We start from the raw sequence: 25,175 nt of genomic DNA on the forward strand, positions 1-25,175 counted from the left end.
GTAGCTGGGAAAGGGATCAAGGACTGGGGTGTGAAGGGTAGGAAACCTCGCTCACTTCATTCTGCTCTAGTTAGAGTTCATTGTGCCTTTATCATCTTCACGCTTGGGGTTGTTTATCATCTTGTTTTTTATTAAGGCATAGTTGATTTACAATGTTGTGTTAATTTCAGGTGTACAGCAAAGTGATTTGGTTTGGGGGATTAGTTGTGGTCTCCTAATGTAGCATTGTCCTAGTCATACAATAGCTAATCCTAGCTGTTTAGCTTTGAAGAGTTCATGTCTAGTTTGATAGCAGTTGAACTGAGAAAAGTCATGTTAATATGTGTGGAATTCTGCTCAGTTTTATGAGACAGCCTGCATAGGAGGGAAGCCTGGGAGAGAATGGATACATGTATATGTATGACTGAGTCCCTTCGCTGTTCACTTGAAACTATCACAACACTGTTAATTGTCTCTGTGCTGAGTTTAGTCACTCAGTCATGTCTGACTCTTTGCAACCCCCTGGACTTTAGCCCACCAAGCTCCTCTGTCCATGGGGATTCTCCAGGGAAGAATACTGGAGTGGGTTGCCATGCCCTCCATCCAGGGGATCTTCCCAACCCGGGGATCGAACCCAGGTCTCCCACATTGCAGGTGGATTCTTAACCATCTGAGCCACCAGGGAAGCCCAAGAATACTGGAGTGGGTAGCCTATCCTTTCTCCAGTGGATCTTCCCAACCCAGGAATCAAATCAGGGTCTCATTCATTGCAGGTAGATTCTTTACCAGCTGAGCTACCCCCTCAATACAAAATAAGTTTAAAAGAAGAAAGGATTGTGCAGTTACACTGAGGGGCTTTGCTGGAGTCGGGGCTCCAAGACTGGCAGTCTTGTCAGGACTTCTACCTGCCTTTCATCAGTCAGGGGCCATTCCCTCGTTTGTGGGCTGGTGTATCCTTTGCGCTTCCCTCTCACTGGAGCTGTTTGTTCACCCCATTCATCATGATCCCCTCCTCCAGAAAGGGGAGGCTGAATTCAGATCTGTTGATTTAACTGCCAGGAAAATGTCTGCTGAGAGGGCTCTGGGGAGGTAGCAGAGGATATGTTCTGGAGTCTCACCTTTCACGTGGGATGCCCAAAGTATGTGTCATATCTTGTTCTTTTCCTTTTCCCAGCATTTCCTCATTTGTCTCAGATAGTAAAGAATCTGCCTGCAGTGCGGGAGACCCAGGTTCAGTTCCTGGGTAGGGAAGATCCCCTGGCGAAGGGAATGGCACCCCACTCCAATATTCTTGCCTGGAGAATCCCATGGACAGAGGAGCCTGGCGGGCTATAGTCCATGGGGTTGCGAAGAGCTGGACACAACTGGTCAACTAAAATCAAACATCTTCCTCATTAGTCAGCTTAAGAGGAAAATAGTCAAGGAAAAGGGAAAGAAAAATCAGATTCACTCATTCAACAGTTAAGCATTATACATGGGGTATTTGCTAGGGACTTGAAGATATTGGCTGGGGAGACTGGATCCCTCTGGTCACTGAGTTTATGTCCTGGGTGATATAAGGCAAGAAACAAGTATAAAGAGTAATTACAGATTGGGAGAAGTACAATGAAGGGGAAAAATGGGAGGATGGCTATGCTACATACCAAGGAGCAAGGGGCATCATTGCCCAGAGTGATCAGGAAAGAGGGGAAGGGATATAAAGCCAAATCCTAAAGGATAAGAAGATGTCAGCCATCTGGATGTGACTAATGTTTGCCCTGCCTTCATGGAGCTCATGTCCAGGTGGAGAAACTGATGAATTAGAGAGGGAAGCACTGTTCTCACTGATAAAACTGTGCCTGAGTTCAGCTAAAGATGCTTTGGGAGGCAGTTAGCCCTGGGGAAGAAGGCATCATGGGGCAGGCCATTGAAGCTGGGTTCTGAAGGATGAGTAGGAGTTTGCTAGATCAGAGGTCCATGTATAATATATTTAGTTGAACAATCTTCAGTTCAGTCGCTTAGTTGTGTCCGACTCTTTACAACCCCATGAATCACAGCATGCCAGGCCTCCCTGTCCATCACCAATTCCCGGAGTTCAACCAAACTCATGTCCATCGCGTCGGTGATGCCATCTGGCCATCTCACCCTCTGTCATCCCCTTCTCCTCCTGCCCCCAATCCCTCCCAGCATCAGTCTTTTCCAATGAGTCAACTCTTCGCATGAGGTGACCAAAGTATTGGAGTTTCAGCTTTAGCATCACTCCTTCCAAAGAACACCCAGGACTGATCTCCTTTAGAATGGACTGGTTGGATCTCCTTGCAGTCCAAGGGACCCACTGTAGGAAAAAAATTTGGACATAGTTGGTTACAAATTATACATATATTTACTATTGAACTAATATTACCTGTCTTATAAAAGCTACATGCTAAAGAATCATTTTAAATGATGAAATTAAAATATGAGTATGATTTTTAATATACTGTTTCATCATTCCACTGTGTTTCATTGCAAGTACCCATCTTTGAAGGCCACTGAGATAAAAGAAAGTGGACAGACCCAGGGAAACCTGGCCAAGGACAAAGACAGAGCTGAGGAGTGGCAGAACGTGGTCAGAAGAGGCCAGAGAAGAAGAGGCGGATTGTGATTAAATTCCCTTTGCTTTTGGCCAAAGCCACAGTTTCAACAACAAACGAGCATGGTTTATTGCAAGAAAATGACAGCTTAATAGTAGGTGGTACATAGTCATTAAAATGATAAACTGATTCATGATTTGCCTTGTAAAATATGTTTTAAAAAGAACACTTCTAGATGATGAGGTTAAAATAGAATGAAGGTTGGTTGGGGCAGGGAGCAGTCCGTCTTGGCTGAGCCCTAGGGATGTGGACATACCCTTGTTCTTCCCATCATCTTAGGGGAATTCTTAAACTAAAATTATCTCTGTGCTCAATCACTCAGACAGTTCCTACTCTTTGCGACCCCATAGACCATAGCCTACCAGGCTCCTCAGTCCGTGGAATTTCCCAGAGAAGAATACTGTAGTGGGTTGCCATTTCCTTCGCCAGGGTATCTTCCCAACCCAGGGATTGAAACCAGGTCTTTTGCGTCTCCTCAATTGGCAGGCAGATTCTCTACCACTAGCACCATTTGGGACACCCCAAATTATGTCAGCTTGGGACTTTTTTGCTTTTCCTTTTTTTTTTTCTGGTTGGCTGCCATCCCAGGCAGCATGTCTTGGTGCTGCTCTGATTCAGTCCCTGCTGCTGAGGGTCAGGCTTTCCAGCTGTGAGAGGGGCTGAGGGAGCCAAATGGGGCTTGACTGGCTCAGTCATGGTCCCAGGATCACAGGGACTCAGTCCTCCACCTTATCATCGGGAGAACGTCTTTTGCCACTTGGCACATGTAACAAGACAGTTGGCTACAGTTGGTTTTTATTCATAATTATTCATTCTCTCCTTATCCATCATTACATTACCATTTTAAGAAACAACTACAGTAAAGATGCTTTTCATTTTTAGACAGTTTGAAAGCTTCTGTAGCCCAAAGAGTCCAAACCAGGAAGCCCTCTTCTCTGCACACCAAAGCTTATATATAGAAAAGGGGAGCCTGAATTTTGCAAAATGCCTGAAACGGAGAGGCAAACTCATGGCTTGGCAATTGTTGTCAGCCAACAATGGGAAAGCCCACAAAGGTGGTATTTCATTTCTGCACCTCCCCAGGGATGAAAGGATGCTTCCAAGTTCACTAGAATGCAGTTTGGTTTTGTTTTTCTCAGACTTACCAAAAAATATGTTTTAGGTCATTTTCTTTTTCCTTTAAAAAAGTGGTATAAGCACAAACTGGACTGATTTTTGAAGCATTAAAGGGCTCTCGGCTTATGTGGTCTTTTTGCAAGAACTCCGTGCATAGCCCTGGGGAGGGAATGGAATTCCATATGCATGTGTTTGCCATCATGTTTTTAAAAATGTGTCCTGATTAGCAGCAGCAGCATAATAAAACCTAAATGGATTCTGCCCTGTTGCCTGGAAATCAGGCAGGTCATTGAGAACATGCTAAAAAGTCAGGATGAGCAACAATGTGTTCTCATTGTTAGTTACTGGAAGTAGAAGGCAGAGCAAATGACGTGTGTGTTTCCCAAGGAATCCCTGTGTTGGATGCTTGGTTGAGTTGTGATATAAGCCCAGCGGGGGGGGCTCTGACATAAGGCTTTCATTGCACCATGCAGTACGTAATGCTCTTAGCAAAATCACATCACCCATTCACGAGTGCTCAGGTCCCTGAAGAAACAGCAGCCAGTCTGGTGTATCAGACCTTCGGCCTTTGGCAAGTTTACTTCATTGTCTGGCACCCCTGGGATGGAAACAAGCCCTTTCATTTTTCTGTTTCTCAGGCCAGCAAACCCAAACAAATCCTAAGCCACTTTGGTTCACCTTGGTGCATAGCTCTGCCTTAAAATGTGTTAGGAGAGGAGCCTCCAAACAAAGAATAGACAGAGGTGTTCTGAGAGGATCAGGAATGTTCTGGATTTGGTTTTCTCTGATTTTGTGTTTTCTATGTTTTTTACATTCTTTTCCCATCCCTTATCACAATCTTCATATGACCTCAGTTTGGTGTTTGCTCTTGCCTGTCCCTCTCTGATTTTTGCTGGGACTTTCTGATGCGCCTTAAGATAAATAATTCTGTTCAAATGTATTATTCTGCAAAACGAGCCAAAACCAAAATCTCAGCCCCTATCTCCTCCTTCCTCCCCAGCCGAGAAATGCAAAGCAGTTCGATCAGAGTAAACACAGATCTCTTTTCATTTGATGTATTGACGTCACCTCTTATGGAACTTAAGCTTGTCCATAAATCCTTTGTGGTCAGTTGAGACTCTTCAGGGTCCTCTGGTGGAATATTCCATAGCCTGGAATGCTGTATTTCTGAATTCATGTGTATTTTTGAAATTTTTCTCAATAGGAGACAATGTTGCATTTAGAGTTTGTGTAAGAGAATCAGCCTATCCTTAGTTGGAAACAGACCTTTGCCACTTTTTAGCTGTATGACCTTGAGTAGGTCACTTAACTTCTCTGTCTCAGATTTCTTTCATCTATGAAATGGATATTTATACTACTTACCACTACTTGTGGCTCTTATGAGGATTAAATGATGGACAGAGAACACTCATTATGTACCTGGCTGTTGTTTTTTAGCTGACTCTTTGCAACCCCCTGGATTGTAGCCCATCAGGCTCCTCTGTCCATGGGATTTCCCAGGCAAGAATATTGGAGTGGGTTGCCATTTCATTCTCCAGAGGATCATCCCGACTCAGGGATCAAACCCGTGTCTCCTTTTTTAGCTGATGATTCTTTACCAGTGAGCCACCTGGGAAGCTCCATGTACCTGGTACCTGGTGTGTACTCAGTAAATAGAAGCTGTCGCACTTCTCTGTGCTTCTGTCTGAGATATGCTTGCGACTCGTGCGTCCTTAGTAGTGGCTGTGAGAGAGAGAGGAGTCTCAAAGAGATTCAGGCGGGAAAGGGTTAGCGTGCGCTAGGCCTGAGGGAAGGGCTGCCATGCTGGGCAGTGGTGTCTTTGTGGGCTGGCTGATGCAGCTCAGCTCCCACAGTCTTACTGATCCAGCCCCCGGAAGAGTGTTGAGGGAACCCAGATGGCAGTGGGAGATGTATCTTTGTCTTGTCGGGATAGATGTTGGAAACAACACTTAATGCTCATTTTACATTGTGATTTTAGTTTCTTTTGAGTCCTATTATAACATTATATAGTGTTGTGTGTGTGTCTTTGTGAGCAGCGGGGCAGGGAGGGGAGAGCAGAGTTGGGGAGTGTGCGTTTTCCCACCGTGGATTCCTGTTGTTAGACTTCAGGGGGTAGACTTCAAAGTCATCTCTCTCCGTCTTTAGAATATAGGGTTTGGGGTTTGTTTAATTTTTTAACAAATGGAATTTTGATGTATTTGCATTTGATGTATTTGTATTTTACAAATTTGATGTATTTGTACAGAGAAATGATTACTGAAGTAGATGTTCTTACAGCATTAGGGCAGGAAAATCACCAAGATGGTGGATTTGGGAGTTTGTTGTGGAACATCCTGAATTTACTTCCTAAATCCTTTTGTTCGGAAATAACACGCGCTTTTGCCGTTTCATTTCTAAATCCATCTGTTAATCACGAGAAATTTAATCCACGCTCTTGGAAAGTATTCATCCCGGTGCTGTTTGGAAAGAAGTTCATGAACAAGCTGTGAGGGTTTTTTTGTTGTTTTGTTTTTTTAATGAGTTTGTTGAAGCTTTTTTATTTTAAATAAAGGAAAGACTTTGAGCAGTGAGCTGTCTTCTTTCCCAGAGACTTTCAGACTGGAGTTTGAAAGATCTAAAGGGATTCAAAGAGATTGGAGATCAGAATTCATTAGGATTGAAGAGGTGGGGGCTGGTTCGTGGTGGGGTTTTCTGATGCAAATCACAAGAAAAATCAAAAGCCTATTTTCACCATCAGATTATTGAATTTAAAATTTTAACATTACACTTGTGCTTATAAGGATATGAGAATATACTTTGTTGAATGAGCTATCAGTAGAGGTTCTCTGAAGGGTAATTTGGCAACATCAATAAAATATGCATACTCTCAACTCAGCAGTTCCATTGCTAGGGATTTGCAGCAATATATACTAGCGAAGGTATTTATTTAAAAATACAGGTAGAAAGGTATTGGAGGTGCTACTGTCTCTAATAGCGACTAACTGGTGTTAGTAGCTCAGTTGTGTCTGACTCTTTGCAACTCCATGGACTGTAGCCTGCCAGACTTATCTGTCCATGAACCCAGGTCTTCTGTGTTGCGGGCAGATTCTTTACTGTCTCAGCCAGCAGGGAAGCAACAACTGGAAACAATACTAATTACTCCTGTGTGAGGATTGATTGTCTAGTCACTTAAGGAAATGAGGGTGATGGTGGGTCAGATGGTGAAAAATTTCTAACATTTTTACAGTTTAGTGAAAGAGGTTGAGTGGAGTATAATCCCATTTATGTGTATAAGAAAGGAATAGATACATGTTTGGAAGGTGATGGGCTTCCCTGGTGGCTCAGGTGGTGAAGAATCTGCCTGCAATGCAGGAGACATGGGTTCAGTCCCTTGGTCAGGTAGATCCCTTGGAGAAGGACATTACAACCCACTCCAGTATCCTTTCCTGGGAAATCCCGTGGAAAGAGGAGCCTGGCGGGCTACAGTCTATGGGGTTGCAAAGAGTTGAACATGACTGAAAGACTAAGACTTTCACTTAGGAAGGTGATACATTAAAATGTTTTGGCCAGTCCAGGTTCGATGCAGGATACAGGAAGCTTGGGGCTGGTGCACTGGGATGACCCAGAGGGATAGTATGGGGAGGGAGGTGGGAAGGGGGTTCAGGATGGGGAACACATGTACACCCATGGCGGATGCATGTTGATGTATGGCAAAACCAATACAATATTGTAAAGTTTAAAAAAAAAAAATGTTTTGGAAAGGGACTTCCTGGCAGTCCAGTGGTTAAGATTCTTGAGTTTCCACTGCAGAGGGCAGAGGTTCCATCCCTGGTCAGAGAACTGAGATCCCATATGCTGTGCGGCCTGGCCAAAGAAAAAATGTTTTAGAAAGGATGGATTAACTGCCAATCAATGCTACAAAGGGATAGAAGGACTGTGGGTTGGAGATGGAAGGGACTTACCATTTTATACCTTTTGGTCTGACTCGAATTATTTTACCATGTGTTAATTTTAGTTTAAAACAGATATGAGGGGAAACAGCTGACTTCTACCCCCTTGCCACTAGTGACACCAGCAAGAGGCCATTACTGTTTTAAGAGTGTTGGCTTGATTTTCACGATCAACTTAATGCCTAGCATTCATGCCTTTGTTTTTTTAACCCAAAGGACAACCAAGATGGATCGTCCAGTGAAGGAATCTTTGTATCCAAAATAGTTGACAGCGGGCCCGCAGCCAAGGACGGAGGCCTGCAAATTCACGACAGGATTATTGAGGTATGTGAACACTGCCAGGGTCTTTTATAGGCTGAATGCCATGCAGTCTTCATCCGGCTCAAGGCTAGATGTTTGTTGGGGAGGGAGGCCTCAACTGGTGGCTGTTTGGGCGGGAGACAGATTTCTCCGATTGTGTGGGACCACATTGGGTGTTGATTGCCTTGGTGTTAAGTTTTTGTTTATATTCCGTAGAGAGAAGCCAAAGTATGAGTGGCTTGTTGACGATTTGGCTCTTTTCATGCAGCTGTGCATCTGTTCTGTGTGCTTCAGTCGGAGCTTCGTGTGAAAACCACTGGGGAGCTGTGTGTTAGTTAGAACCAGATGAGCAGTCCCTGTTGTGCAAACAGGGACTCGGTTCAGGTCGGTGACCAGGGGGTAATTGTGTCAGCTTCGGGATCACTCTCATGTCCTCAGAGCTCATGGCACACAATTATTTCTGCATATGTGTCATCCCCCCTTTTCTGTGTCTTGCCTATTGTCAGTTGTACCAGTTTGACTTAAGGGTTTGCAGACAAAGATTGATTTTCAGGAGGATCACTTATCACCACTGTTCTCATTTTCAGTTCTTCACTCATCATTTTAAACTTCTGTGTAGGAGGTTTCTAGTTTTCTGCTGGGGGCGGTAGCTACTTCTGCCCAATCATAGGACCCTCGGGAATAGGGTCAGTGTCCTAGCCTGCCCCGAGCTGCTGAAAGGGAAAGAGTTGTTTGTGTGGCCTGCTTGTGTGGGCTCTCATTGCAAAGTTTGATATGTGACTATTTTTTGTTTGTGATTTTGACCATTTTGATTGTTCTTTTAATGGGCGAATACATGGGCTCAATGTGTTGGATTTTCTATGAGGGGAAAAAAATTAAAGGTGAGAAGCCAGGATGAGACGTTGAAGCCCATAAAAATTAAAGGTGAGAAGCCAGGATGAGACGTTGAAGCCCATAAAAAGCTCACCCATGTGCTGTTGCCATAATACAGCACGTTAAATAGGAAACTGGAAAAATGGCCCTATGACCACTGGATGTTCTATGTTCCAAACACATTTGCATAGTATGTATACTTCTTGAGTGTATTTCTGGCCTATTTCAAACCTTGGACTGACTGGAAGCTCTGGCCATGGGTTAAGCCACAAGGGAGGCTCACATAACCAACAGAAAAGTGGCCACATGCTTCTGGGAAGGGAACCTTGGGAAGAGAAAGATAGAGTCTTGCTTTTCTGGTCTAATTTGGATGCTTTCTGCAATGTTCAAAGCAGTAGAGTTCAGGGCAGTTTATATCCTCAAGAAAATAGATGGTTATATCTCCCCAAGAAAACAAACTAAACAAGTTATGGTGTAAGAGTTACTCTTTAGAAGGAGGGGATGCAGTGTGAAAACTTACTTACTAAAAGGATACTTGATCTTGTTTTAAGGACATTATTAACCATGCTACATCCTCCTTGACTTTTTGAAGAGTTCTTATACTTGGAACTCTTTCTGCTGCATGTTTTAGGGTCAGTCTTCCTACTTCCCAGGTCAGCGGAGTGGATTTTCCCTTCCAGGAATTTGCTTGGGCAGGACGCTCTTTCAAGAGTTCAAATGCAGCCTTTACCGTCTTCTGTGAAGAGAGAGAGAGAATACATTTTCTGAGACTATTGTTCCAAAAGATAAGTACAGCTTCCGTTGCCAAGGGTTTGGTGGAACAGCCAGTTTCTCTAAGTAATGGAATTTCATTGCTCTTATGTTTTGCAAATGAGCACTGTACAGCTGGGCAGGATTTTCTCTTGGCAAAGCGGGGATCTGTATTTGAAGTGTTCCGTACGGTTTCTGGTAAGTCACATTCTGCTTTTGGACAGTATGTAAAATATTAATCATGTCCCAGTGTTGAGATGGAAAAAGGGATGATCCCCATAGAGAAACAGTAGATGTGTAATTGCAGTTGACACCCCGTACCCTTCTCAGTCAGATTCTAATCTCTTTTGACGTGACGCAGTGATTCCCATGCTTGAAAATAATGTTCCCCGGTTCACCTCATCTCTGTCTGAGTTTATTACCAGGCATGAATTTGATTATTTTAAGTGTGCATGTGGGTTTTATCACTAAGAGTCAGGGGTTTTCTAGTTTTCCGTCAGATTGCTTCCTTTTCAGAGGAGTGGGCAAACTCCCGCGAGACTTGGACTGTAAGAACTTTCATTCCAATGAAAGGGTGCTTGTATTAAATCCATAGGGACCGAGGGAGTCTCGTCCTCAGCAGAGTTGTCAGCAGTTACCCTGTTCCTGCTGCTCTTTTTTCCCTGAGGACGGAATTGTAGATCCCGCCCACATCAGAGCCGAGCACACTCACCTTGGTTTTTATAAGAAATACTGTGAAATGCCATCAATACTATCATGAAACAAAATTCACAACTAACTTTTATATATTGGTTTGGCCAGAACCTATTTGGTTAGGTTTCTCTGTAAGCTGGTTTACGGAAGAACCGGAATCAGCTTTCTGACCAACCCAATACATACGCACCTACTGGTGGCTGTTGTATTGTCCTGGAATAGAAGAACAAAAGGGAGATCATTTATAAAAAAAAATGCATGGATCAGTGTGTAAACGCTCAGGCACGGCAACATTAGAAGACGCTGTGATGTTTATTGCCAGATTCTGGCACCTCCGTGTGGACTCACCATGGTTTCACCAGCTACTCGTCTGCTGGGTCCATGTGGGCGGTGCTGTGGATTCTGGCATCGCCCTCCACAGTTGCATTTTCCAGGGTGGTGAACAGATTGTGGTTATGATATGGCACCAAAAAAACCTGCAGTCTTCCTTTGATCTACACACATCTGTGTGTATGTATTTTTTTTATTGTGGTAAAATATACAGAACGTGCAGTTCACCGTTGTCGCTCTTTTGAAGTGTACTTTCCTGTGGCGTTAGGTACACCCATGCGGTCGTGCAGCCGTCACCACCGTCCCATCTCCAGAAGTTTTTCCTCGTCCCAAACTAGAGCTGTAGCCACTAAGCCACCCCTCCTCCCCCTCACCCAGTTCCTGGTTGCCCCCTTCTACTTTCTGTTTCTATGCATTTGACGACTCTGTGTGCCCCATGTAAGTGGAATCACACAGCGTTTCTCTTTCTGTATAAGCAAGTGAGTAAACACTGTGTCCTTCAGGATTGTCTATGTGCTTGTCGCTTGTGTCAGGATTCCTTTCTTTTTAAAGCTGAATGCTATTCTACTGTATGTGTAGAAGTATATACCATATTTTGTTTACCCATTTCTCCATTGATGGACGTTTGGCTTGCTTTCACCTTTATGCTGTGGTGAGTGATTCTGCTGAGAAAATGGGTGTGTAAGCTGTATGTATTTAAATTGCAACCCCCCAAACCCCCTTAGTGTTTATATGCAAAACAGAGTTAGAGTCTGCTCTCGGGTACTTATTAAAAGTGTGTTATTTTATCTTTACTAATGTCTGGAATGATATGGGGAAGTTATCCCGAAAGTCGAATAACTCTTCACTATCCAAGACTCTGTGCAGTGTAGGGCTTCTAGCATCCCCGGTCCCCACCTCGATTTTCTTTGCGACAGTGAAAATCACTTCCGTAGATTTCCACCAGTACCTCTGGCTATGGCAGGGACCCCAAAGAGGATGACTGGGGTAGAGATTTGTCTTATTCCCAAACCTTATGATGCCAGGTGCCTCGCGCAGAAGCTTGTTCTTGCATCGTGCTCACCTCTCATTTGGTGGTGAGTGAGTTTCTCTAACAGTTGTCTGGGTTAAATGCAAGGTCCTGTTTCTGCTTTGAGATAATAAATGCAATTCTCCAAATGCAGTGAAGGCAGGACAGTTAAGCCCTCTGTCGCCAGTAACCTTGATTTTGTATGGTCCTCTGTAAATATGTGTGCATCTCGGGAGTGTTATGGTTTGGAGACTGAGGCGTGTAGTCACGGAAGTTGTGTGTCCTCAGCGGCCTTTGCGTAAATCGGTCATTCTCTGTTTGCCCTAGCTTTAGTTACTGTGTCGTTGCTGAAACGTCTGAGCCAGAGTTGACTGGAATGAATTAACACTGTCTTCCATTCCCAACCTAGGCCACTTGGTAAAGCAGGATTTTACTTAGTGAAGATAATATTCCCCCACCAACTAAAACTGCAGAGTGGCAAGTGGATTCACCTGGAAAGGCATTTAGTTTTAGGAGAAGCAAAAGAAGATGCTCCTTTTTTCTGTATTTTTTATTTTGACATAATTTCAGACTTACATCAATAAATTCCTCTACAGTCTCTACCCAGATTCCCCCAACATTAACATCTACTTTATCCTTTTCTGTCTCTACCCCCTGTTCCTAAATACATCAGTGTGTGTTTCTTAGGAATAAGACCTTCTGTTATATAGCTGCAGTCCAGTTATCTAAATCAGGAAATACACATTGGTAGGATACTGTTGTCTACAGCATTAGTCAGATTTCTCTGATCATCCCCACAATGTCTGTGATAGCAAGAGCAAATCCCAGATCATAGGTTTTATTTCGTTGTCTTATATCTTTAGTTTCCTTTCCTTTAGAGCAGTGCCTCAGCTCTGTCTTCCTTGTTACTGATATTTTTGCAGAATGCAGGCTAGGTCTTTTGTATAACCTCTCTCAATTTGGCATGGATTCAGGTCATGCATTCTGGGTAGGAGAAGAGGTGGTGCATCCTCCTCACTGCATCCTGTCAAGAGTCACATGATGTCACTTTGTCCCGTTATTGGTGATGTCAGCTTGGCCCGCTTGGTTGAGGCCTGTCTGCCAGATTTCTCTGCTGTGCAGGGTGCTGTTTTCTCCTTTTTTCTTGTATCTTGTCGGGGTAGAGGGGCTTTGTTGAGGTTGTGTTAATATCCTTTTGAGACTCTCATACGCTGATTTTCACATCCACTTACAGGTTTTCCTTGAATTGATTATTATTACAATGGTTGACAAATGGTGATTTACTGACTACATTCCTTCTGTGTTTATTAGTTGTAAGAAAAAGTGTTTTTTCCTCCCTATTTTTTCTATCTCCATCTCTCTTTTTGCCAGTTTCAGTATGGACTCACGTTGGCCAGTTTGGGCCAGAAGGATCTCTTTCTAACTAGTTCCTCTATCCTTTGACGTGTTCCCATCACTTTTTAAGCACTTGTTAGTTTCTGGAACCTCAAGGTGTCCCAGGCTCATGTTGTACTTTGCTGGCCCCAGCTCTAGAGTCCACTTTTTTTCCCAGTAGCTCTAACTCCATTGAGTGGAGTGTGAGTGGTATTTAGACATCAAAATCAGCTGCTAGCATGATCATTATACTTGAGGTTTCATTGTTCCTAGGCACTCTCAGCAGACAGTTAGAAAATATAAATACCTATGCATGCACACAACATTATCATCAACAACAGCACACATCTCTCCATGTATTTCTTCATTCGTCCTTTTAGGTATTAATATTTTGAAATCTATGCCTGTATCATTACGTCCAATTCCAATCCAAATCTGCATGGTTAATTTTTTCTTCTTCTTTGAGAATTGGTAATTCCTAGAGGGATCCCTTTTGAAATAGTAATGAATATACTCTCTTCTTTTGAATCAACTCGCTGATATTTACTTAGATGTTATCAGTGAACTAAAAATTGTTGATGGAAATTATTTGAAATATCTCCACACTATTTTTAGTTCCATTTTTTTCAGGAAAAATATGCTATAAAGTATATGATTTTACAATTATACTCTTCTTTCATGATAGGGGAAAGAAAGGCTCAGTATTTCTTGTGTAACTGTGTACAGGAAACTTACTGTTGCTAAACAGGCAGAGAGATGCACAAGCCATTTGGGGGTAATAGTCAAAATAAACATGTGGGTCTCTGCCCCTGTCCTCTGCAGTGATGTGCGCCACACTCAGCAGAGAGGAAAGAATTCTGTATCAGTTACTGTCTTAAGAAGTACGACCTATTCTTGTCAATTTGAGATCTCTAACTTTGTCTCAGTTGCACAAATACTCTATTGTGATGAAAGAGATATGGTATAATACAAGCTATGTTGAGAAGTTCTTTTTTAGCTGCACAAATAAACAGGTTTTAGAGACCCCTTATTAGTAATGGATTCCAGCTCTGTTTCCAGAGGCAGAGACTAGAGTTTCATCTTAGATACTAACTGCGATTGGTGCCAGTGTTGAACCCTGGATTGAGTCATGGAAGGATTCTGAGACAGTATCTGGATTGAGAGGGATGAATGTAGTGACCATTTAGAGATGTTTGCCTTGGACACAAGAGAGGTGGGGGGACAGCTTGACTCTGGATTTGTTATCTCTGGATGGACGCAGATGTTTTTGGAATGACAACATTATCATTTGGAAGTAATGAGTCTCCTTTCATTGGCAAAGTGCGTATTTAATAATAATGTATCAGCTTTCGTTGGCGTAGTGCATATTTAATAATAATGTTTCAGCCATTCTTTTCAGTCTTCAGATGTAAAATACAGATAACAATACCTTTGTTGGATCTTGGTTCCCCCCCGCCCTGCGTTTAAGGACATATTCTTATAACCTGTCCTGCAGCAGTAGAAGTTCTGGCAAAATTAAGGCAACTCCTTTCCTTACTATTGAAAGGCACACACTGAGGTGGAAAGAGCCCCAAGATTTAAATAAAAATTAAACCTAAACCTGGGGTTTAGGTTTCTACTCAGTTATTCACTCTGTGGTCTTAGTGTCCTAAATGCTGAGCCTCAGTTTCTTCGTCTCTAAAATGAGAAGAGAATTACACTCTGTCTCCCATGCCTGTCATGTTTGGGTAGAGCTCGAAGATAACATAAGTCAAAGGAGTTTTGCTGTTAAGTGCAAATATAAAGAATTGGGTTTTTTTTTTCCCCAAATTAAAATTTTAGTATCTTATACAAGAACTCAATACCAAAGCCAAGTGTGTAAGTCAGCAATAATACTTCTGAGATTTGTTTTTCCCTTGCATGTTTTAGCCCGAATGTATTGCTACTATAGGACTGTTGAGAAAACCTTGATGTGTTTCAGGAAGATATACTTTCCAGACTTAACAATGTGATCAGTTAACACCAAGTATTTCCTCTACTCCCAGTTGCCTTTAAAAAAATAATATGTATTATTTTTTTCTAATAACTGTAGTGACTTGATTTTATTGCTGTTGTTATTTTCTTGTTACAATTTTGCCATTAAAACCAGTTTTTCAAAAAGAATAGAAAAGGCAGACTGGGGTTTTCAGTGAACATCTTTGTAACAGATATCACTGCACACCAGCCAGATACACTAGGTGAAGACTGGAACATGTGCTATGATGCAGTTTGTTTTAAAGGCATTTGTATATATATTAGTCTTTCCACAGGAAAAAAAATACTCTGCCTTAATAAAACATTTTAAGGTTTTAAATAAAGTTGTAGAGTGGGATTATGGGGAAACTTTTAAGTTTTTAAAGTCACATTTCTGGAATGTTGGAATTCTTCTGCCCAGAAGTGAGTGTTCACTCTTATAATCCACACAAACAATAAAAGTGAAAACTGTGGTGAGCTAGAAGTTTCTTTTGAATTTCACATATCACAGTGTTGACTCCTGCTTGTGTGTTTCCTTCAGAAGTTACTTGTCATTCTCCTTTCCACCAGCTCCTAGCATGTGGCCCCGGGTACAGACTGTGTGGGCAGCCTCTGGAAGCTCCCCCTCCCATCCGTCCTCTGCCCAGATGATCCGAGTTCACTGTCTCTTGACACTGTTTTGTGTGGGAGTTGTGACTCCACAGAAATTTTAAATCTATCCCTCTGGGTCGACCCTTAGTAAGAAGAGTTAATTAGCTCTTCCACAAAGTGCTTTAAAATCAAGGATAAATCAGAAGTGACTGGCATCCCCATTACATTTTTCCGATGAAGATTAGGTCCAAAAATTAAGTCTTTGGTAATTTCCCAACAACAGCAAAACAGCAAATCCTTGACAACAGTGCAGATAAGATACAGTTTCTGTTCAGTTGTCTTCTAGACCCTTAAGTGTGGGGGGTTTGAGAACAAGAACCCATGTCACTTTTTTTTTTTTTAAATAAGCTTTTGTCTTTCAGTCTGTTGGTATAAGACACAAAGAGCTGGATGCACTTTTATCAAATTTGGAAGGAATGTTGGGGCTGCGTGTATGACTCTTCGCGACTCTACAGACTGTAGCCTGCCAGGCTCCTTTGTCCATGGAATTTTCCAGGCAAGAATACTGGAGTGGGTTGCCGTTTCCTACTCCAGGATGTTTGGGATGGTCTGACAACTATGAATTGTATGTAAAATAAGCTCTGTGGGAGAAGCCCTGGGGGAACCTTTCAAAGCAGTGGATCCACATTGTTTGGAAACAGAATCTGAGCACTGGGCCTACAGATGAGGGGACTGGGCAGGAGGAGGGAGTGTTAGATTAGGAACTGTCCTGTGGGAATTACACAGGGAAGACTCAGTGGGATTGGCAGCTACAAGTGCTGATTTGCGGTTATGCTACTTTCACTGAAAGCTCCCTATAGCCCAGGAGGGGAAGCTGCAGCAGCATGGTTTTGCAGCATCATGTCTAATGATGGCGAATGTTTCCCATGAGCCTCCAGGGGAGGGCAGCTGGGATGCTGTTCTCTGCCACACCGCTCCAAGGGGCCTTTGGCTTTTGTTTTGTCTACTTGTCTGTGTCTATTTTGACTGTCATTTGAAGTGCAGAGCGCCTGGGTCCCACCCCCTCTTCTCCTGAGGATGGCACTCCTTGCTTCCTTTTGGCTTGTTTGATTCTCTTAATTTCCATCCTTTATCACTTTCTCTTTTCCCGCTATTCCTAGTGAGTCAGTTGACAGCTCTGGGGACCAAGAGAACTAGAAGCCTAAGAGCCTATGGTTTCTTGGCCACTCCCCAAAGCAACATGTCGGTCTGTTTTTTAAAATAAGCTAAATATACTTATGTTTTATTTTTCAATATCTGGAGAAACTTTGGGGCAGAGTAGAAGATGCTGACAGTCTGTAGTCAAAGGAGGCAGTTTTTGTTCTTTTCCTAGAGTGACTGTTGCTGGGACATTAGTGTTTCTACACATGTTGATTTGAGAATTCATTAACCAAAGACATGCAAGTCATATTAGGTGTTTATTTAAAGAGTTGAAGAGGGAATGGACTATATAGAGTGATCTCTGGTCGTGGGCTTGTTGAAGATCTTTATGTTGTGTGAGTTCTTAGGCCCCTGGTGGAAGAAAAACCATCAGCAGGCATGTGTTCACCTGTTGGAGGCAAGTTGTATTCTCCCTAATACTGAGATAGGCCAGGATGAATGGTGAGCTCCTATGTGGTCCCTGGCTCTGGGGAGTTTCCATGTCAGACCAGTGGACAGAAGAAGGTAGCTGACACAAGGGTCATAAGAAAGGCAGTCAGCATATAGAGTGGTTAGGAGTCAATGGACTCTGGACTCAGATCAGACTTTTAATTCTAGTTTTCCTATTGCCAACCATGCAAACTTGGACAAGTTTCTTCTCTCCCAGCAGTGCTTTCTTCTGTAAAATATGAAAACTGTTCAGGCATACCATGGGGACGCTGCGGGTCCAGTTTCAGACCACTGCAATAAAGCAAATATCACAATAAAGCGAGTCACACAAAACTTTTTGGTTTGCCAGAGCATTTAAAAGTGATGTTCATGCTATACTGTTAAGTGGCAATAGCATTCTGTCTTAAAAAATGTACAGACCTTACTTTAAAAATAGTTTATTGCTATAAAATGCCTAACACCACTGATCACAGATCACCATAGCAAGTATAATCGTTGTGAAAATGTTTGAAATATTGTGAGAACTATCAAAATGTGACACAGAGACATGCAGCAAGCAAATGCTGTTGAAAATGATGTCAGTAGAATTGCCTGACTCAGCTTTGCCACAGACCTTCCATTTGTAAGAAACCCAGTAATCTTCAAAGCGCTATTAAAGACAAGGCACAATAAAACAAGGTCTGCTTGTACATATATCACAGGGTTGCTGCAATAAAGAATATAATACATGTGTCTGAAAACTGTAAATTTGGCTCCAGAATAAACAGTCCACAGGTGGTTCGCTTTGCTGTGTTTCCCGTCGTTCTGCAGGGGCTGGACTAGAGGACCTTGCAACAAGCCAGTGCTTTGATGACGTTTGTGTGGCACGGTTTCATAAACCCAAAATTACAGTTGTGACTAGATCACTTTAATTTGTTTTAGATTTCTTTTATTTAATTAGTGGCCCTTTGAATCTGGGTGGAGAAAGAGCTGTCACTTCCTAAGGCCATATAAATCTGAGTAATTGATCAATCAGGAGTAATTCTTAGTTTACATCTTAGTGTGAAGCTGGTAATTCATTGCATATGGGCTGACTTCAGTGTTCTAAAAATAAAACGATTGCATGTTTAATGTCAGCTATTTTTAAAGTGCCTGAATAGGTTAAAATTTACATTTTTATCCTGACTCATGAGGAATATTGGAATATTCTTAAAATTATGGAGTTTGTATTTTTTTGAACCAAGTCTTCACTCAAGATGGCAAGATGCATCACATTCTTTGTAGGGTAACATTTTTGTGTATTGATATGAATGCAATACGCCAATGTAGAAAAGTTTATATATATGGTAAAGAGTTAAGATGAAAAAAGAAAACCTGATAGTAAGCACTATCTTCATAAAAACTAATCAGTTTACTTAATCACAGGGTATTAATGCATATGCTATGCTATGCTAAATCGCTGAGTCGTGTCCGACTCTGTGTGACCCCATAGACGGCAACCCACCAGGCTCCCCCGTCCCAGGAATTCTCCAGGCAAGAACATTGGAGTGGGTTGCCATTTCCTTCTCCAATGCGTGAAAGTGAAAAGTGAAAGTGAAGTCGCTCGGTCGTGTCCGACTCTTAGCGACCCCATGGACTGCAGCCTACCAGGCTCCACCGTCCATGGGATTTTCCAGGCAAAAGAATTGGAGTGGGGTGCCATTGCCTTCTCCAGTTAATGCATATGGAGCACATATTATTTGCATTTCTTGTTCTAAACTCGAGCTTAAATGAATTGATAAGAGCACATGTAAAATAGAATGAAGTATGTTTTTTTATAGTAATGTTACTGGATTTCAAATACTTTGCATCATTCTCTGAAATATCTGAGTCATTATGCTTATAGGAACTACAGGGGAATATTAACATATATAGGGGGCTTGGAATAGAATTGCTGGTGATAAAGGAATTTTAAAAGGGGGCATCAAGCAAGAAAATATTTTATCATATTCTTATTGAAAGTTCAAAACATTAATACTATCAGTAGAATAGCATCTTAATTTTCCTTGGTGGCGAAAAGGTGAAATTGAAAACTGGAAAAAACTTTCCCCTTTGCTTTTGGAGAATTAAAGGTAGTAAATAGCAAAGTTGGAGAAGTTTATAATTTCTCCGTTCAGCTTCCCTGATCAGCATGTGAGTATATCTGAAGGACTAATTGCATTTGGTATTGAAATGGCAGAGGGAAACATCAGATAGAAGAAAAACATTAAATGCCTCATTTGGCTGAATCTTTTTCAGATTCATCATTTTCAGAGAAGCATTACTTTAACCTCAGTTTCTGCATTTTCATAAAGTTCTAAACCACATTTTAACTTTAATTAGTCATAAACCTTTAATAAACTATATTTTGACAAGTAAGTTTTTTTTTTTAAAGATTTCTTAAAGAGCTTGTAGAAACTGCATGTATATATATGACTCCATGTAGGAATATACATGTTTATGAATCTGGGAGTGAGTGTATATGCCTGAATATATTGACTTCAGATGAGTTACTTGAGAGATTTTGCCTTTGTTTTGTATGAGTTGGTCATTGTAGACCCAGGACAAATTGGATGAAGTTTTAAGCTGTTTTGAATATAATCCCTGTTTAAAAAAACCTCTGTTTATACTTGGTGAGAAATGAAAGAAGAATCCTTTAGACAACGTGGTATTATGTAAAGTGCAGGCCAGGAAATCTTTGTTTTGACAAAGTTGTTTAATTACCTTCAAAGTCTATTCATAGGTAAGATTAAGCTAATTTGCCTGATGTGTTTAGTACATCTTATAAGTGAAATGCAGTCTCCTCTGCTACATTTACTAGGTTTAATAGAATGTACAGGATGTTACACTAATTCAGAGAGAAGAGGACAAGGAAGGAAGTTGTTACTTCTGTTGAAATGATGTTTTCCTTTCTTCTTCAGTTTGTTTGAAAGTTAAGTGTATGGAAGGATTTGTTGCTTTTTGCCATAATTAGAACACTAAAGGCATTCAGTATGATCTGTTGGTGACCTGTTGTTATAGTTGATCCCAGTTCTAAGTGACCTTCTAAAACTTAAAATAGAAGAAATTTAAGAAGAGAAAGATCAATATATTTCTTTTTATTCAGAATCAACTTAGTCCAGCCTTGATTAAGCGTGATGTGTATAAGAAGTACAAGCCAGAGGTTTAGAAAAATAGCATTGTATCATCTCCTGAGAGCACCGACCTTAAACTGTTGTAAGACAATGTGAGAGAAATTAGTCCTTCTGATACACCCTGGAGCAAAAGAGAGAAGCTACCGTCATCCTTGGAAAATCAGGATTGGGGATAGTCAGCTAAGCCAATTTAGTATTTCACGCTGATCAGCAAACACGAACAAGAACAAGCGTTTCTCAAACTTGGGTCAGTTGCATACCACCCACTCAGTTTTTGCGTTTATACACCACCTGTTTTGTTCCACACTTAATTCTTTTCTTAAAGGAGCATGCTTTTGTTTCACCTAGATTTCTTTTTTTTTTTTTTTTTTAAATTTTATTTTATTTTTAAACTTAACATAACTGTATTAGATTTGCCAAATATCAAAATGAATCCGCCACAGGTATACATGTGTTCCCCATCCTGAACCCTCCTCCCTCCTCCCTCCCCATTCCATCCCTCTGGGTCGTCCCAGTGCACCAGCCCCAAGCATCCAGTATCGTGCATCGAACCTGGACTGGCAACTCATTTCATACATGATATTTTACATGTTTCAATGCCATTCTCCCAAATCTTCCCACCCTCTCCCTCTCCCACAGAGTCCATAAGACTGTTCTATACATCGGTGTCTCTTTTGCTGTCTCGTACACAGGGTTATTGTTACCATCTTTCTAAATTCCATATATATGCGTTAGTATACTGTATTGGTGTTTTTCTTTCTGGCTTACTTCACTCTGGATAATAGGCTCCAGTTTCATCCACCTCATTAGAACTGATTCAAATGTATTCTTTTTAATGGCTGAATAATACTCCATTGTGTATATGTACCACAGCTTTCTTATCCATTCATCTGCTGATGGACATCTAGGTTGCTTCCATGTCCTGGCTATTATAAACAGTGCTGCGATGAACATTGGGGTACTCGTGTCTCTTTCCCTTCTGGTTTTCTCAGTGTGTATGCCCAGCAGTGGGATTGCTGGATCATAAGGCATGTCTATTTCCAGTTTTTTAAGGAATCTCCACACTGTTCTCCATAGTGGCTGTATTAGTTTGCATTCCCACCAACAGTGTAAGAGGGTTCCCTTTTCTCCACACCCTCTCCAGCATTTATTACTTGTAGACTTTTGGATCGCAGCCATTCTGACTGGTGTGAAATGGTATCTCATAGTGGTTTTGATTTGCATTTCTCTGATAATGAGTGATGTTGAGCATCTTTTCATGTGTTTGTTAGCCATCTGTATGTCTTCTTTGGAGAAATGTCTATTTAGTTCTTTGGCCCATTTTTTGATTGGGTCATTTATTTTTCTGGAGTTGAGCTGGAGGAGTTGCTTGTATATTCTCGAGATGAGTTGTTTGTCAGTTGCTTCATTTGCTATTATCTTCTCCCATTCTGAAGGCTGTCTTTTCACCTTGCTAATAGTTTCCTTTGATGTGCAGAAGCTTTTAAGGTTAATTAGGTCCCATTTATTTTTGCTTTTATTTCCAATATTCTGGGAGGTGGGTCATAGAGGATCCTGCTGTGATGTATGTCAGAGAGTGTTTTGCCTATGTTCTCCTCTAGGAGTTTTATAGTTTCTGGTCTTACATTTAGATCTTTAATCCATTTTGAGTTTATTTTTGTGTATGGTGTTAGAAAGTGTTCTAGTTTCATTCTTTTACAAGTGGTTGACCAGAGTTCCCAGCACCACTTGTTAAAGAGATTGTCTTTAATCCATTGTATATTCTTGCCTCCTTTGTCGAAGATAAGGTGTCCATATGTGCGTGGATTTATCTCTGGGCTTTCTATTTTGTTCCATTGATCTATATTTCTGTCTTTGTGCCAGTACCATACTGTCTTGATAACTGTGGCTTTGTAGTAGAGCCTGAAGTCAGGTAGGTTGATTCCTCCAGTTCCATTCTTCTTTCTCAAGATCGCTTTGGCTATTCGAGGTTTTTTGTTTTTCCATACAAATTGTGAAATTATTTGTTCTAGCTCTGTGAAGAATGCTGTTGGTAGCTTGATAGGGATTGCATTGAATCTATAGATTGCTTTGGGTAATATACTCATTTTCACTACATTGATTCTTCCAATCCATGAACATGGTATATTTCTCCATCTGTTAGTGTCCTCTTTGATTTCTTTCACCAGTGTTTTATAGTTTTCTATATATAGGTCTTTAGATTCTTTAGGTAGATATATTCCTAAGTATTTTATTCTTTCCGTTGCAATGGTGAATGGAATTGTTTCCTTAATTTCTCTTTCTGTTTTCTCATTATTAGTGTATAGGAATGCAAGGGATTTCTGTGTGTTGATTTTATATCCTGCAACTTTACTATAGTCATTGATTACTTCTAGTAATTTTCTGGTGGAGTCTTTAGGGTTTTCTATGTAGAGGATCATGTCATCTGCAAACAGTGAGAGCTTTACTTCTTCTTTTCCAATTTGTATTCCTTTTATTTCTTTTTCTGTTCTGATTGCTGTGGCCAAAACTTCCAAAACTATGTTGAATAGTAATGGTGAAAGTGGGCACCCTTGTCTTGTTCCTGACTTTAGAGGAAATGCTTTCAATTTTTCACCGTTGAGGATAATGTTTGCTGTGGGTTTGTCATATATAGCTTTGATTATGTTGAGGTATGTTCCTTCTGTTCCTGCTTTCTGGAGAGTTTTGATCATAAATGGATGTTGAATTTTGTCAAAGGCTTTCTCTGCATCTATTGAGATAATCATATGGTTTTTATTTTTCAATTTGTTAATGTGGTGTATTACATTGATTGATTTGTGGATATTGAAGAATCCTTGCATCCCTGGGATAAAGCCCACTTGGTCATGGTGTATGATGAATGGCAAGACATACTTAAAATGATGAAAGAAAATAACCTACAGCCCAGATTATTGTACCCAGCAAGGATCTCATTCAAGTATGAAGGAGAAATCAAAAGCTTTTCAGACAAGCAAAAGCTGAGAGAATTCTGCACCACCAAACCAGCTCTCCAACAAATACTAAAGGATATTCTCTAGACAGGAAACACAAAAATGGTGTATAAAGTCGAACCCAAAACAATAAAGTAAATGGCAACGGGGTCATACTTATCAGTAATTACCTTAAACGTAAATGGGTTGAACGCCCCAACCAAAAGACAAAGACTGGCTGAATGGATACAAAAACAAGACCCCTGCATATGTTGTCTACAAGAGACCCACCTCAAATCAGGGGACACATACAGACTGAAAGTGAAGGGCTGGAAAAAGATTTTCCATGCGAATAGGGACCAAAAGAAAGCAGGAGTAGCAATACTCATATCAGATAAAATAGACTTTAAAACAAAGACTGTGAAAAGAGACAAAGATGGTCACTACATAATGATCAAAGGATCAATCCAAGAAGAAGATATAACAATTATAAATATATATGCACCCAACACGGGAGCACCGCAGTATGTAAGACAAATGCTAACAAGTATGAAAGGAGAAATTAACAATAACACAATAATAGTGGGAGACTTTAATACCCCACTCACACCTATGGATAGATCAACTAAACAGAAAATTAACAAGGAAACACAAACTTTAAACAATACAATAGACCAGTTAGACCTAATTGATATCTATAGGACATTTCATCCCAAAACAATGAATTTCACCTTCTTCTCAAGCGCACATGGAACCTTCTCCAGGATAGATCACATCCTGGGCCATAAAGCTAGCCTTGGTAAATTCAAAAAAATTGAAATCATTCCAAGCATCTTTTCTGACCACAATGCAGTAAGATTAGATCTCAATTACAGGAGAAAAACTATTAAAAAATCCAACATATGGAGGCTGAACAACACGCTGCTGAATAACCAACAAATCACAGAAGAAATCAAAAAAGAAATCAAAATTTGCATAGAAACGAATGAAAATGAAAACACAACAACCCAAAACCTGTGGGACACGGTAAAAGCAGTCCTAAGGGGAAAGTTCATAGCAATACAGGCACACCTCAAGAAACAAGAAAAAAGTCAAATAAATAACCTAACTCTACACCTAAAGCAACTAGAAAAGGAAGAAATGAAGAACCCCAGGGTTAGTAGAAGGAAAGAAATCTTAAAAATTAGAGCAGAAATAAATGCAAAAGAAACAAAAGAGACCATAGCAAAAATCAACAAAACCAAAAGCTGGTTCTTTGAAAGGATAAATAAAATTGACAAACCATTAGCCAGACTCATCAAGAAACAAAGGGAGAAAAATCAAATCAATAAAATTAGAAATGAAAATGGAGAGATCACAACAGACAACACAGAAATACAAAGGATCATAAGAGACTACTATCAACAATTATATGCCAATAAAATGGACAACGAGGAAGAAATGGACAAATTCTTAGAAAAGTACAACTTTCCAAAACTCGATCAGGAAGAAATAGAAAATCTTAACAGACCCATCACAAGCACAGAAATTGAAACTGTAATCAAAAATCTTCCAGCAAACAAAAGCCCAGGTCCAGACGGCTTCACAGCTGAATTCTACCAAAAATTTAGAGAAGAGCTAACACCTATCCTGCTCAAACTCTTCCAGAAAATTGCAGAGGATGGTAAACTTCCCAACTCATTCTATGAGGCCACCATCACCCTAATACCAAAACCTGACAAAGATGCCACAAAAAAAGAAAACTACAGGCCAATATCACTGATGAACATAGATGCAAAAATCCTTAACAAAATTCTAGCAATTAGATTTCTTTTAAAAGGAAACTTTATGTCATGATTGCAAGTGGAAAGCCATTTTGTTCTATAAATAAAAGGCAACAGTAGAAATAAATACATTGAAAGTGTAGAGTTGGTCAGTTTCATCCAGATGCTGTTGCT

General features: G+C 40.9%; 1 protein-coding gene across 3 annotated transcripts in view; it reads left to right on the forward strand.

Moving 5' to 3' along the window:
* Positions 1-25,175, forward strand: part of PDZRN3 (PDZ domain containing ring finger 3) — a 271,971-nt gene that overhangs the window by 18,711 nt on the left and 228,085 nt on the right. For 2 of the 3 annotated variants that reach the window (XM_055558237.1, XM_055558238.1), the window contains exon 3: positions 7,853-7,960. In XM_055558237.1, the coding sequence (XP_055414212.1) occupies positions 7,853-7,960 (108 nt within the window). Of the gene's footprint in view, positions 1-2,554; positions 2,686-7,852; positions 7,961-25,175 lie in introns of those variants that run through there. The other variant, XM_055558239.1, reaches the window with a different exon arrangement.

This window comes from Bubalus kerabau, chromosome 20, assembly GCF_029407905.1.
Source record: "Bubalus kerabau isolate K-KA32 ecotype Philippines breed swamp buffalo chromosome 20, PCC_UOA_SB_1v2, whole genome shotgun sequence".
NCBI classification, from domain to species: Eukaryota; Metazoa; Chordata; class Mammalia; order Artiodactyla; family Bovidae; genus Bubalus; species Bubalus kerabau.